The sequence below is a fragment of the Pteronotus mesoamericanus genome, unplaced genomic scaffold (assembly GCF_021234165.1).
Source record: "Pteronotus mesoamericanus isolate MK-2021 breed Mesoamerican mustached bat unplaced genomic scaffold, CSHL_Meso_final contig_182, whole genome shotgun sequence".
In the NCBI taxonomy this organism is placed as follows: Eukaryota; Metazoa; Chordata; class Mammalia; order Chiroptera; family Mormoopidae; genus Pteronotus; species Pteronotus mesoamericanus.
Genome location: NW_026555078.1, coordinates 5,486,144 through 5,499,059, shown reverse-complemented (window position 1 = coordinate 5,499,059; position 12,916 = coordinate 5,486,144). Strand labels below are relative to the sequence as shown.

Here is a 12,916-nt window from a genome sequence, read left to right as displayed (position 1 = left end):
CGACTCTTTGGGTCTGTGTAAAGTTGGTGGATTTATTATCATTTTGATTTTAAAAAAATACCGAGGAGCCCCATGGCGAGGGTCAGCGCCACTGTGAATGGGAGGGCTCATCGACCCACGAGTCTCCTTATTTCTAGGAAAGTTAGCAGGGCCCAAACACGATTCAAAATGTAACCACAATCGGAAAAGATGCCATGGGGAAAAAGCAAAAACAACGGCGATAAAAACCTCCTCTTCCCGTGTGGCAGCGCCTTCCCTCATATCAAGACCCACCTTACACGCACACCATGCCCTGGCAATTACAGGTCAGGCAAGCCCCTTCCCCTCCCCAACTCCTCGCTAGTTTTACTGATTTTAAATCCTTCGTCCCTTTACATTTATTCATGTTGATAATCACATCTTTGGGATGGATGGCACCACACTTGAGCATTTTGGGTTAACCTTACCAGTTTTTCCCACCTAGCAGATCCCAGGTTCTGTAGGGAAGAGGACACGCTGTTCACATCTTTGCAGCCTTAACACCTAGCATGTGGCCTGGGATGCAGGACATGATGGACAAACAAACAAACAGTACACATTGATTTATTATGAATGAACAAATGTGTGTGAATGAATAGATATTAATGCTCTGAAATTAGGGAAGAAAACAAAGAGAAAAGTACCTCTACCAAATTGGGACAAACTATTAGAATCGGAAAGTTTTGTTACTTCATGATGTATACGCTATTTCTAAACTCTAAAGCAAAAGAAAATGAGCAACTCAAAGCTGAAACATCTATTACTGTATTAGAAAAGAGAGGCGTCTTTAGTATAGAATAAAATAAAGTTGGAAACACAAGTACCACAAATAAACATATCTGTTCTAATAAAAAACAGGGGCTGAACTAAGAAACTAAATGCCCTTCCATCACTGAGAGAAGAGCTATTGGAGGAAGGAAAACCTCTGCTCTTTATCCCTTACAAAAGTCTGTACAGGTTAGTGGATGCCTGGGAAAGCACCTGAGGCTTAATGACTATTTGTCAAATAAGTGAATAACATCAAGTCAGGAAGCTTAATCTATGGGAATAAGTGATCGACTTGATAACTGAAGAAGAGAGCAATGAGCTGGAAGACCAAGAGAAGAAGTGTTTTTAGAAGGAATTGGGGTAGAAAATGAAAAATATAGGGCTTGGTAAAATTGTAAATAAGTAAATCCAGGAGGTTGGCTAAGTAGACAGAAGAGTGAGGCCTGCTATCATATTTTTACCAGTGAGTTTATAAAATCCTTCTGGAACAGACAGTCCATGCCCAAGTGAACACTTCCATAAAAGAGAAGAAGGGGAGCTGCCAAACTCATTGTATGATTGAGCTACTTTTATGCCAAAACCAGATACAGACAGTACCAGAAAAGAAAATTACAGGCTCAGTTCAGTTACATTCACAGCATCAAAGTCCAGAGTAAATAATTAGTTAGCCAGACTCAACAGTGTATTGGAAAAATAAAACATCATGATCAAGTAGGGTTTATTCTAGGAATGCAAGAATGTTCAAGGAAGGTCAAATTACAAGTCTAGAAGGCAGAAAGACTATGGTTATAAGTTTTCTCGGCCAGAAAAGTACTTTTCCATCCGAAAAAGAAACCTTCCCCTGGCTGATGTGGCTCAATGAATTGAATGCTGGCCTTCAAACCAAGGTCGCTGGTTCGATTCCCAGTCTCGGGCACATGCCTGGGTTGCGGGCCAGGTCCCCAGCAGGGGGCACACAAGAGGCGAGCAACAGTGTCTCTCGCACATCAATGTTTCTCTCCCTCTCTTTCTCCCTTCCTTCCCCTCTCTCTAAAAATAAATAAATAAAATCGTTAAAAAAAAAAAAAAAGGAAACCTTACATCCACATGTCTAAAAGCCTACAGTCAGCACCCTTAGGTAGTAACCTCTCCAGGGTCAGAGAAGCGGCCTCTCTCATTATGGACACAGGTGCAGCAGGCAGCACGGGATCCCCAGAGGACCACTAGCTACTACTCTGATTCTCCCGAATACGTGCGTGTATCCATTGGGTCAATATTGAAGAGGGAAAAATATTTGCCATTCCAGAAAGGGGAGTCCTGGTTGCCACAAATGGAACAAACTTAGCCATCATCAAAATGAAGGTCCTTTCTAGCATTACTGTTATTACCCTAAAGTTTTACCAAAATACTAAACATTTATGTCTCTAAATACCAGATATCTGTCTTTCTCATGGTATTTAAGAAACCATGAGAAATACTTATTAAAACTGATTTGAGGTTGAGGGCAAGTTTGAATGTTTCTATGAGAAGGACAGCAGCCAGTTTATTAGACGGTTTAAATGCATGGATTCCCCCTAAAAATGTTGAAGCCTAGGTCTTTGACCCCCAGTGAACATTGGAAGAGGTAGGGTCAATCTAACAGATCCTATAGTATTTCTTTTATTCACATGGAAAAAGTACCTGATCACTGAGAAGAGAGTCCATAATCATTCATTTCCTCGCTTCCAGAATCAGTCTTTCCATGGTCATTCGGCTGAATCATAATGGGGTGGCAGGAAGAGCTATACATAAACTGAAAGAAGGTGTACACGGGTCTTCCCAGACGGCTCTTTACATGTGTAGCAGGGTCAGGGGACAGGAAAAGAAGGAAAGGCTGAGAGTAGGAGGCTGGCGGGGGAGGGGCAGGCTGGCGGGGGAGGGGCATGGCAGGGAAGAGCTGCTGTCTAAGCTGTGGGCCTGGGGACCTGCTTCAGACCCCAAGGCAGGCTGAGGTTCTAAAGACACTGGCTGCCACATACCACTATCCCAGCTCAGCCCTCATGGCATCACACGCCAGTCATTCAATATTTGCTCTTCATACCAGCGGGGGAGGGGGAGAGGCACAAACCAAGGTGCTGAGCTGAGGAGGCTGGCAGCTCCCCGTCTCCGCCCCTCCTGGGCCACAGCTGCCCACCTGGGAGCTGGAGGCGAAAAGGCCTGATGCATTGAGGGGGCCGGTGGGTGAGCCCGCAACCTTGTTTGGACGAGGAAGGAGGGAGGTTTGCGCCCTTTGCAGCCTTGCCCACCAACCCCCAGCCTTCCGCCTCCCTTCTACCTGCCCAGCATGGCAGCTGGCCCAGGGCGCCCGTTTTCACAGTCACCCTCAGTCACCCCCTCTGCTCTCCGGAGGCTGTACCCAGCTTTTTCCTGTTCCTCACCAGTTGGAGGCCAAGCTGAAAAATGATTTTCTTCTTCTCTGGGAATGGTCCCAATGAACAGGAGGGCTAGGTCTCAGCTGCTGTGACCCTGTCCTCTGATCATAGCTGATCAGCCTACGGATGACCAACTGATTCAGCCTCCTTCAGCCAATTCGCACTGAGGATTTTTACCTTGAATCAGGAACCTAGAGGTGGAAGTTGCGGTGGGGTGGAGCTTAGCCACAGGATGGCAGTGTGTGTGCGCGCGTGCGTGTGTGTGCGTGTGCGTGCGTGCATGCGTGTGTGTGCGTGTGCGTGCGCGTGAGAGAGAGAGAGAGAGAGAGAGAGAGAGAGAGAGAGAGAGAGAGAGAGAGAGAGAGTCTGTACAGGAATGCCCGCTACTGCAGCTCCGAGCTGCCTGGGGCAGGGCAGGGTCGTGGGCCCACTGAGTGTGACGTGAGATGGGCGTGAACTGGGAGGAGCAGGGTGGATGGTACAGTCAGACCTCGGTACTCGTCGGGCTTCAGAACTCATCAAACCCTGCACTCGGTCACATTTTGACAAGGAAAAATGTTTCAGCACTTGGCAGCTTGCTTGGGACTCATCGCACTTGCTAGAACTTGTACGAGTCATGACGCCGCTCTGCAAGAGAAAATGCTTTATCACTCGTCATGTTTGGTTCTTGTCGCTTTCGGCACTCGTCACGAGTTCCCCAATGCATTAACAAGTACGGAGGTGCCGCTGCAGTTCACCACGGAAAGAAGGATGTTGGTCCTTCGGCTTTGGATGGTTGCTTCTGATGGTGCCGAAAAACTCAAATTTCAAAAATATTGGTCTAGACAAAATAGCCTTGGTCAGAATTATTTTGTGACCCTTCTGAATGAATCTTTCATTACCCATGGCCAAAAGCTAAGATGATGGAAAAGCTGGCACAGAACTGACACCGTGCACTTCCGAAGCAGGCTGCGAGTTGACTTCAGAGCCCAAGGAGATTTCTTCGATGAACATCAAAGCGGCAGATTACATTTCCAAAGACGACTGTAACAATTCCTCCTGACCCATAGGCTCTTTTGCAATGTCACCTTGCCACTCAGAAGAGATGGAATGTGTGCGTCCTCCCTTTGAATCTGGGCTGACCACCTTGACCCATAGAATGAAGCAGAAGTGATATTCTGAGGCTTCAAAGTCCAAATATTAAAGAAAACCAGGCAGTTCCCAATTTTTTGTTTTGGGGAAAGCCAACCTCCATGCAAGAAGTCCAGTTACTATGATACCGCAAGGCTGTGAGTTAAGCCTAAGAGCTGCCTCCGTGGAGAGATCACGTGGAGAGAGAGAGATGCCTGACCAGCTCCCAGGTGTTCTGGCCAAACCAGCTGAGAAGCCAGTGAGGGGAGTTAGGAAGTCAGCTTGGGCATTCCAGCCCCAGCATGCAGAGGAGCCCGGACTTTCTGAGGAGGGCGGTTTCTGGCAGTCTGTTGCATTCATGGCCTTCAGTGAACCACATCTCGATATTCACGATTGTGCATAGTCCTCTTCCTTTGAATCAGGGCGGGATATCCTTTAGCCAATAGGGTGCGGGTGATGTTGTGCCAGTACTAGGCCTGATTTGCGGCGGCTTCTCCTTTTGCAATGTTTAGGAGCCTTGAGCTGCCATATAACGGGTCCAGCTCCCCTGGTGGAGAAGGCATGGGAGCCTCCACATACAGAGGCCATGTGGAGAGGTCTTTTGAAAAGGGAGAGGCCCTGGGACCACATAAATAAAGAAGCTCATACATGAGGCGCTTAGCTGAGCCCAGCCCCGGGCCAACCTGCCTGCTGAAGGCCATGAACAGATGACCTCTGGCAAGGCCAGTGGAACCACCCTGCTAAACTCAGCCCAGACTACACTGCCTGGAGCGAATAAAGCAGTTGTTTTTTAAGGCACTAAGTTGTGGAGCTGGTCATACGGTAATTGATAACGGTAATTGATAACGAAGCAACCAGGTGAGAGAGTGCTCCCAAGACCTGACATTTAGAATGAGAACAGTGTACATCCCTGTCCCGCTGGCACTGGGCTTGGCCATGGGATGTGATTTGGCTAATGGAGTACGAGCAGGCATGATGTGCATCCCTTGCTTTAGACAGTTCAGGTGATTTGGCTGGGTCTCTTGGGTCTGGTCCTGTGCCATGAGAAGAGCTGTCAGGTGACTCCTGCTCTTCAGCCTGTTCCAGAGGACAACCACGTAGGGTACACCTGCCGGGAGCAGAGCCACCACGGCCATGCCACAGGCCAGCGAGCAAGAAACACATGCTTCTTGTCACAACCCACTGAGAGGCGGGAGCTGAGGGTTGCCACTGTTACAAAAACTGTCTAAATGATCCACCGACCAAATATCATCTCAATTCTTCCTTCAGGGAAAAATTTGTCGCTTCCCCCTCTTCCACCTTTGCGGGCCAAGCCTCAGAATCCCTCTTAGTCAAATAGTGGGTTCTGACTGAAAACAAACGGGAGGGTGGTAAGCATAATCAGAATAAAAAAGAGTTACATCACAGAATTGCAAGGTATAGAAATGAATTCATTTTATCATCAAATCTCTGGGGAAATTTCTATGGGCTGGCAGTTTTGAGATGTTTGATCAGAGACTGAAGAACGTAACATGTTCTCAGTTCGTTTTCATAGTGATACCGCCTTCAGTGTGCTGGCTACGGCTGCTAACTGCGGTTCTAAGGGATTGGATTGACTCATATAAATCCTGCCCAATTTCTGTGCCGTGCTAGGTGACAATGAAGTGGCAAACCGGAGACGTCTGGCTCATGAGTCTGATGCTCGTATCCACTTCGCTCCCAGCCCTCTCAAAGGAACTTTCAGGATACACGGCATGGCCACGATTTTCAGCTCCTAGCCCTGGGCTCTTTGGGACGGGATGCCTCACCTGTCCCCTAGTTGCCAAAGCAGGGTGCTGCTGCTCCTGAGTTTTTCCAGGACAGTGATGACCTATGAATGGCCTGGCCACCTACTGAGGACCTGGGGGCGCGTGCTCTGACAGCGCACACAGGCGGGCATCTGTGGAATTCTGCATGCTGCTTGGAGCCATACCTCGCCCAAGATGCCGTGTCCTCCCAACGCCCCCGCGGTGGGGGGCGCATTTCCCTCTCTTTGGGTGCTACAATCTGCTTATGAAGTTGCTCTAAGAAACCCGGATGGCGCCAACTTTAATTCTCACGAAGCTCTAAAAGCACACCTGCAGGTTAGTCTCCTTTGCCGCCTGTCTTACCCTGGCAGGACCACAGTCTGCTCACACTCCTAATGAAAAGAACAAGGCTCAGGCGTGCGGATCCCACAGAATGGGCTCCAGCCAATAAAAGCTGAAAAATACAGAAAACCCATTTCACACAGAGCTGTTTATCATTTTATATTTTTTTAAGAACCCCAAGGAAAAATCCTTTATAGAAGGGTTGACATAAAAATTTAAAATAAAATAAGAGAATGGAATAGTAAACATATTGACAAATAGCAATTTGAGTTATAATGGCAATTCTGTAGTATTTTATCTAGGTTTTATATTAACATTTAAATATATTATTCTAGGAATTGTCTAATAAAACTAGGAAATAAAGAGAAAATTAGGATGATCCTATGTGCACTATTCAGATTTTCACCTAAAAGCCAGCTCGCTGGCACTGGTATTTGATAAGTTTTTGTTTCTTCTGATGAATTTTTGGCAATTATCCAATGGGTGGATATTACGTATTTGAAAAATAAATGCTATAAAAATTAACCCCCCCAGCACCACGGCGGTTGCGATGGCAATAAGTGTGTGTCCTGGAAATGGCAGCGGTACTTCATCGACGTAAATCTGCAACAGAAAAAGCAAAGCCTTTAAGCTTTCTGAACCTAGTAATTCAAAACACTGAACTTGATACAGTTCCCACATGGTGGGGACACTGTTAATCATGCAGCCAAATGCTGCCCAGACTTACTCAGCATCCACAAAGCCTGGAGACAGTCTCCCAATGATTCAGTAAGTAACAATTTTCACACGATAGACAGGGAATGAGAATCCTCCTTATTACCCTACACTTTTATCCTGTCTCCTTAGTGGCAGACGTAGGCAGATAGGACAGGTACGTGGCAGGAAACTGTCCTACATTCAGTTATGGAGGGATGGGCCCAGCGTGGTAGGACCAGGGTCAGGGAATGCCTGACTACCTCGTTGGGGGGTCGGGGAGGTGCTTCCTGAGCAGGGTCTTGAAAAATAAGCGGGTTCACAGAAGAAGAGAACAGGGGACATCCAGGTAGAGGGATTAAGCCTGTGCTTTCTCAAGCTATCTTTAGAAAATCCTCTAATTAAGTGCTGACAAAGGGAAATTTCTCTGTGTTCAACATGGTTTCTCTCCCTGAATGGATACCATATTTTTCTGTGTATAATGAGCACTTTTTTGCTCAGATTTATTAGGGAAAAATAAGGATGCATATTACACATGGGTAGTACTAATTCTGTACCTATATAAATGTTTTAAATTCTTTTATTTATGCTTATGTGTTGAAAACGTAACTCTAGAAAGAAGTAACGATATCCATATGCAAAAGAATACCCTGGAACATGATAATTGGTTTTATTTATAAATATAAATTTTAAAAATTGAACTAAAAAATTGAAATGAGCCCTGGCTGGTGTGCCTCAGTGGATTGAGCACTGGACTGCGAAGCAAAGGGTCTTTGGTTCAATTCCCAGTCAGGGCACATGCCTGGGTTGCAGGCCAGGTCCCCAGTGTGGGGCTTGTGAGAGGCAACCACATATTGACGTTTCTCTCCCTCTCTTTCTCCCTCCATTCCCCTCTCGCAGAAAAGAAAAGAAATAAAGTCTTTAAAAAATAAAAAATGAAAATGAAAGATTTTTTTCCTAAAAACAACATGTTTTGGGCCAAAAACATGGTTTGCCATTATACATGACAAAATGCGGTAATTAGGAAGACAAGTTCCTGAAGCCAAGATAGGATTATTGACCAAGAGGCACAGAGGTGTCTTTTTCTCTGAGAGTTTGGCTAAGGATGGTGCCATTTATGTGGAATGTACAGGCAGGGGCATATGGGGACGAAGGTGGTTCAAGCTCAGTGGCTCACGTTTTCTCTGTGAAGTATAGGAAGCAAGACCATCTTTTGAGGTAGAAGGAAGTGGAGTGGAATAGAAATAGAATAGTGGGGAATGAGGGCAAATGTTATCTGGTAAGAAAAAGGATTGATAAGGGTATAACTCAAGTTAAATGTGCCACCATCCTCCCAGTGACCCAACGGGGTATCTATTTTCTTAGGAACAGGCTCTGTATGCTATCAATTGTTTCACAATTCCTTTCAGATTCAGTATTTCTATTCTACTGACAGTACTGCTCCTGTGAGCTTTATTACCTCACTTGGTATAAATAAGCTATTTTACAATCTTTAAAAAAAATTATTTCTTAATGATTCTCTCCGTTAACTGTGCAATTACTTCCTTTTTACTTTTACTCGTTTTTGTAGTTTTTCCTCCATTCCTGAAAATTCATTTTCTTCTGTTGATACTTGCTTTTAGCCTGACGAACTTCCTTAAGCATTTTTCTTTAAGAGACATTTTGTCCACAGTAGATTTTCTTAGTTTCCTTTAGCTGAGAATGCCGTTACTTTGCTTTCATTCCTGAAGGAATATTTTCACTAGATATAGAATCCTGGATTGATAGTTCTTTCTCCTCCCTCCCCAACCTCACCCCATCACATTAAAGATGTCACACAACTTTCTTCTAGCTTCTTTGGTTTCTGACAAGAAATCTGCTATCATTCAAATTGGTGTTCCCTTATATGTAATGTTATTTTTCTCTGGATGGTTTTGAGATATTTTTCTTTATCTTTGATTTTTTAGTAGTCTGATTATGATGAGTTTAAGCATGATTTCTTTGAGTTTACCCTGTTTGGGATTCATTAAGCTTCTTGAATATGTAAGTATATGTCTTTACCAACTTTTCAGGCTTTATTTATTCAAATACATATTTTTTCTGCACTCATCTCTTTTTTCTCTACTTCATGGACTCTGGTGACATAAATGTTAGAGCTTTTGATATTGTCACATAGGTCCCTGAGGCTATTCCTTTAAAAATCTTTTTCTTCAGGTTAGATTTCTACTTATTTACTTTCAAATGCATTTTTTTTTTTTGCCATATCCATTCTGCTATTGAGTCCATCCAGTGACTTAAAAATTTTAAAAATTGAACTAAAAAATTGTATTTTCAGTTCTAAAATCTCCATTTGATTATTTTTTATAGAGTTTCTATTTCTCTGCTTAAAAATCTCTCCCTTTCCATTTATTTGAAAATGGCACATGGTTATAATGATTTAAAATATCTGTCTGATAAATCCATTTGTTGTCATTTGCTAGTTGTCTTTTCTCTTCAGAATTGATTATATTTTCTTAGGCCTTGGTATGTTGAGTAATTTTGGATTGTATCCTGGACACTGGAGATAATTATGTTGTGGGACTCTGGTTTCTGTTAAAAATTCCCTGACAAACGTGAACTCTCTGTTTGTTTCGGGGGCCAGTGATGCTGGCTGAGCTGAGGTCGCAAGGAAGCTTCACCTTCCGTGTGTTGCGGCTCCAGCGTCGGTTCCAGGCTCAAGGCCTCTGCCAGGCACCGTGCCTTCTGGGCTCCTGTGCCGCTCAGGGGTTCCTCAGGGACTTAAGTGGTGTTTATGTTACAGTTTTATTTTGAAGCCTTTGCTCTGCTTCTTTAGGCGTGTTCTGCTAGTGTGCTGCTTGGTACCTGTGCTAGTTCATGCACAGAATTAGGAATCTCCTTCTCCAACTCCCTTCTCTTAGTGCCCCCTCACCCCCACTTTCTATTCCCAAAAGCCCTTTTCCAAGTCCTCTGGGAAGAGAGCTGATGGTCTCTGAGAATTTAAGCTCCCTGTACTATTTATTGTGTTGTTCCCTGAAACTGGGCTGCTTCAGGCACAAAGAGGTGAGGAAAAAGAGAGAAGAACAAAGAGGGGTTTCCTCCGATGCCCTTCGTTTGTCAGGCGCCTCTTTTCCTAATTCCTCTGTCCGGAGAGGTGGGTGTTCTCGCAGGGTCCTAGGTGTCTGTCCTCCTGCCATGGCCTCGCGGCACCGCAGATATGAGAGCCATTCTGGGGCTGGCCCTGGGGCAGGGCCAGGAGGGCCAACTGAAGGTAGGCAGAGGGGAGACTGATTTTATTATCAATAAGGTGGTATCGGTATTTGGCAATGAATGAGTCATCAATCGATTTAACCAAATCCTCTTTCCTTCCCATTTCCCAGAGACAGCAGATGTCGTTACTTAAATTAATAAAAACGAGTCCCTGCACATCACGGGGTGATTTGGGGAGACTTATTTTGGTTCCAAATTCTTTAAATCCTGTTAGCTTTTGTAGTATTCAAGACTTTGCTATTATAATGCGCCTAACCAAAGGTAGGATAACAGCAGAGATGGCGACATTGCAGACGTGCGTGTCGGTGGGAGGGCGAGGGGGAGAGGAAGGGCGTGGAAAGTCAGAAAACTGAGCTGAACATGGAAGGTGGAGAGTGAACAAAAATAAACACAGGTCCTGCCTCATGTCATGTGCTCTCACTGCCCCATTCCCGACAACGTCACCACCAGGCTTCAGGGTACCCTGTCCCCAAGCCGTGCCAGTCACACAGACCTGCCATGTTTAAATCCTCCGTGTCTTTTGGATGGACGCTTGTTATGTTATTCCCCCAGCCCTCACCCCATTCGATACCTGGACCTGACTCACCGTACCTGAAATTCTTCAACTAAGTTACAAAAAGTGACCCCCGGAACGACGGACACTCTGAAATGAAAGAGCTCAGAGCCCTGTGGAAAAAAAACATACCTGGTCGTTAGCGGCACAGACATGTATGTTGTTTTAAGTAAAAATATACACTGGGGCCACTTTCCCTATAGACGTTTCATTGAAATTCCAGTTGCCTGAAGGCTCTGGGCATGTACAGTATTTTTCAAAATGAAAATGGAAGGAGAAGGACAAGAGTTTGAAACAGAGGCACTCAGTAGCTGATGCCGCACTTTACAGTTAGAATGCAGAGACAGAAATGTGAAACCTCACGTGGCCTTGACACATATGTTGGGCTAGCCCTCCTATTCATGGTTTGGTATGTCCCCTGACTTTCATTGGCTTTCTCAACAGTTACCTAGATTATATCAACTCCATGTGTCCTTATGGGCAGATGGAACCACAAGGCACGTCTGTGTACCTGCAGGTGAAGAGCCCATGGCCCCTGACTTTTGGAAATGCCCTTTTAGCTCCACCTTGATGGATAATGTATTGGTCTTGCTTATCAGCTCAAAAAATCATTAAGTTAATGCTAAATTCAACTTTCAGATACCTTTAGAAATAACAACACTGAAGGAAACGGAAAAATAAACACTCTCCACATACGAGGTCTGTCCAAAAAAAGTCCAGCCGTTGTTAATACAACAGTTTGCACGGCATCCATGTAACCCGGCAGGCAAGGAGAGCGGACTGGAATGTGCGTGTGGAACAATGATGACCTTACTAGACTGGTCAGTGGAGGCAGTAGATGCTGTTGAGTGAGCATGTGCGCTGTGTGCCTATTGCATTCAAAATGACTGAGTGAGTAGAGCAATGAATCTGTATCCTATTTTGCACTATGAACATTCCTCCATGGAAACTACTGGGATGATTCAGAAGGCCGCAGCTGTGTGCAGCTGGTGACTGGCAGCTTCATCACGACAATGTGCCTGTTCGTGTATCATGTCTTGTGAAATTTTTTGGCAAAACATCAAATCACCCAGGTGACTCAGCCAGCCCTTCCTACGGCCCAGGTTTGGCACCCTGTGACTTCTGGCTTTTCCCAAAATTAAAATCATCTTTGAAAGGGAAGAGATTTCAGACCATCAGTGAAATTCAGGAAAATATGACGGGACAGCTGATGGTGATTGGGGGAATTGTGTGAGGTCCCAAGGCGCCTACTTTGAAGGGGACTGAGGTGTCATTGTCCTGTGTACAATGTTTCTTTTATTTTGTATCTTCTTCAGTAAATGTCTCTACTTTTCATATTACATGGCTGGATACCTTCTGGACAGATCTCATACTTGAAGGATGCTGTTTCTGCAATTCATGGATACCTATACTTTAAAACTAAAACTGATCTTAGTTTAGACATATACATTTGATCTCAACTCAAAACAGGAATGGTACAAATGCTGCCAACTTACCTTTATGCTTAAGTTGAGGCCTGAAGGATTATACACTGGAACCTGAAGGATAGATTCTAAGTACTTTTTCAGTTTTTTTACTTTTTCTGGTACGGTGTGTTCTAAAAGTACATGAAGTATAGTTTAAGCTTGTATCTATTTTTTTCTCATTTTGTATAAAACGTTTTGCATACATTAGGGTAAAATGAAAGAGTCCACTCCATGACGTGACTAAGCTGTCCTGTATTTTTAGTTCTGCTTGACTTTGTAGAGGATAAATTTAGGGGAGATTAGGCCTTGCATCTCACTTGGCATCTTCTCAGGGGCATTGTCAAAAAGAACAAGACCTCTGACCACCTTAATTCCTTCCAGTCCCCTGCTCATGACCAGTCCTGACCTGCACGTACTTTATGTCTTTGACAATGAGATTCTTTCAGGACCATCTTAGAAGTTGTTACGTGAAGTTAAAGAAGGTGGCAGAAAAATTTCACGATAGGATCACTAAAACCTTTTCTCCCCAAGATGATCAGTCACACCTGCCTTTCTTATGATTCT

The 12,916-nt window shown here is 44.6% G+C and overlaps 1 protein-coding gene across 1 annotated transcript in view; it reads right to left on the bottom strand.

Annotated features, from left to right (window-relative positions):
• Positions 1–6,796: 6,796 nt before the first annotated feature.
• The window catches only part of CATSPERB (cation channel sperm associated auxiliary subunit beta), a 71,616-nt gene continuing 65,496 nt past the window's right edge, over positions 6,797–12,916 (bottom strand). Inside the window, exons 24-26 of the mRNA XM_054566976.1 lie at positions 12,383–12,483; positions 10,925–10,999; positions 6,797–6,997 (exon numbers count right to left, since the gene is read on the bottom strand). Coding sequence (XP_054422951.1) covers positions 6,797–6,997; positions 10,925–10,999; positions 12,383–12,483 — 377 coding nt within the window. The remainder of the gene's footprint in view (positions 6,998–10,924; positions 11,000–12,382; positions 12,484–12,916) is intronic.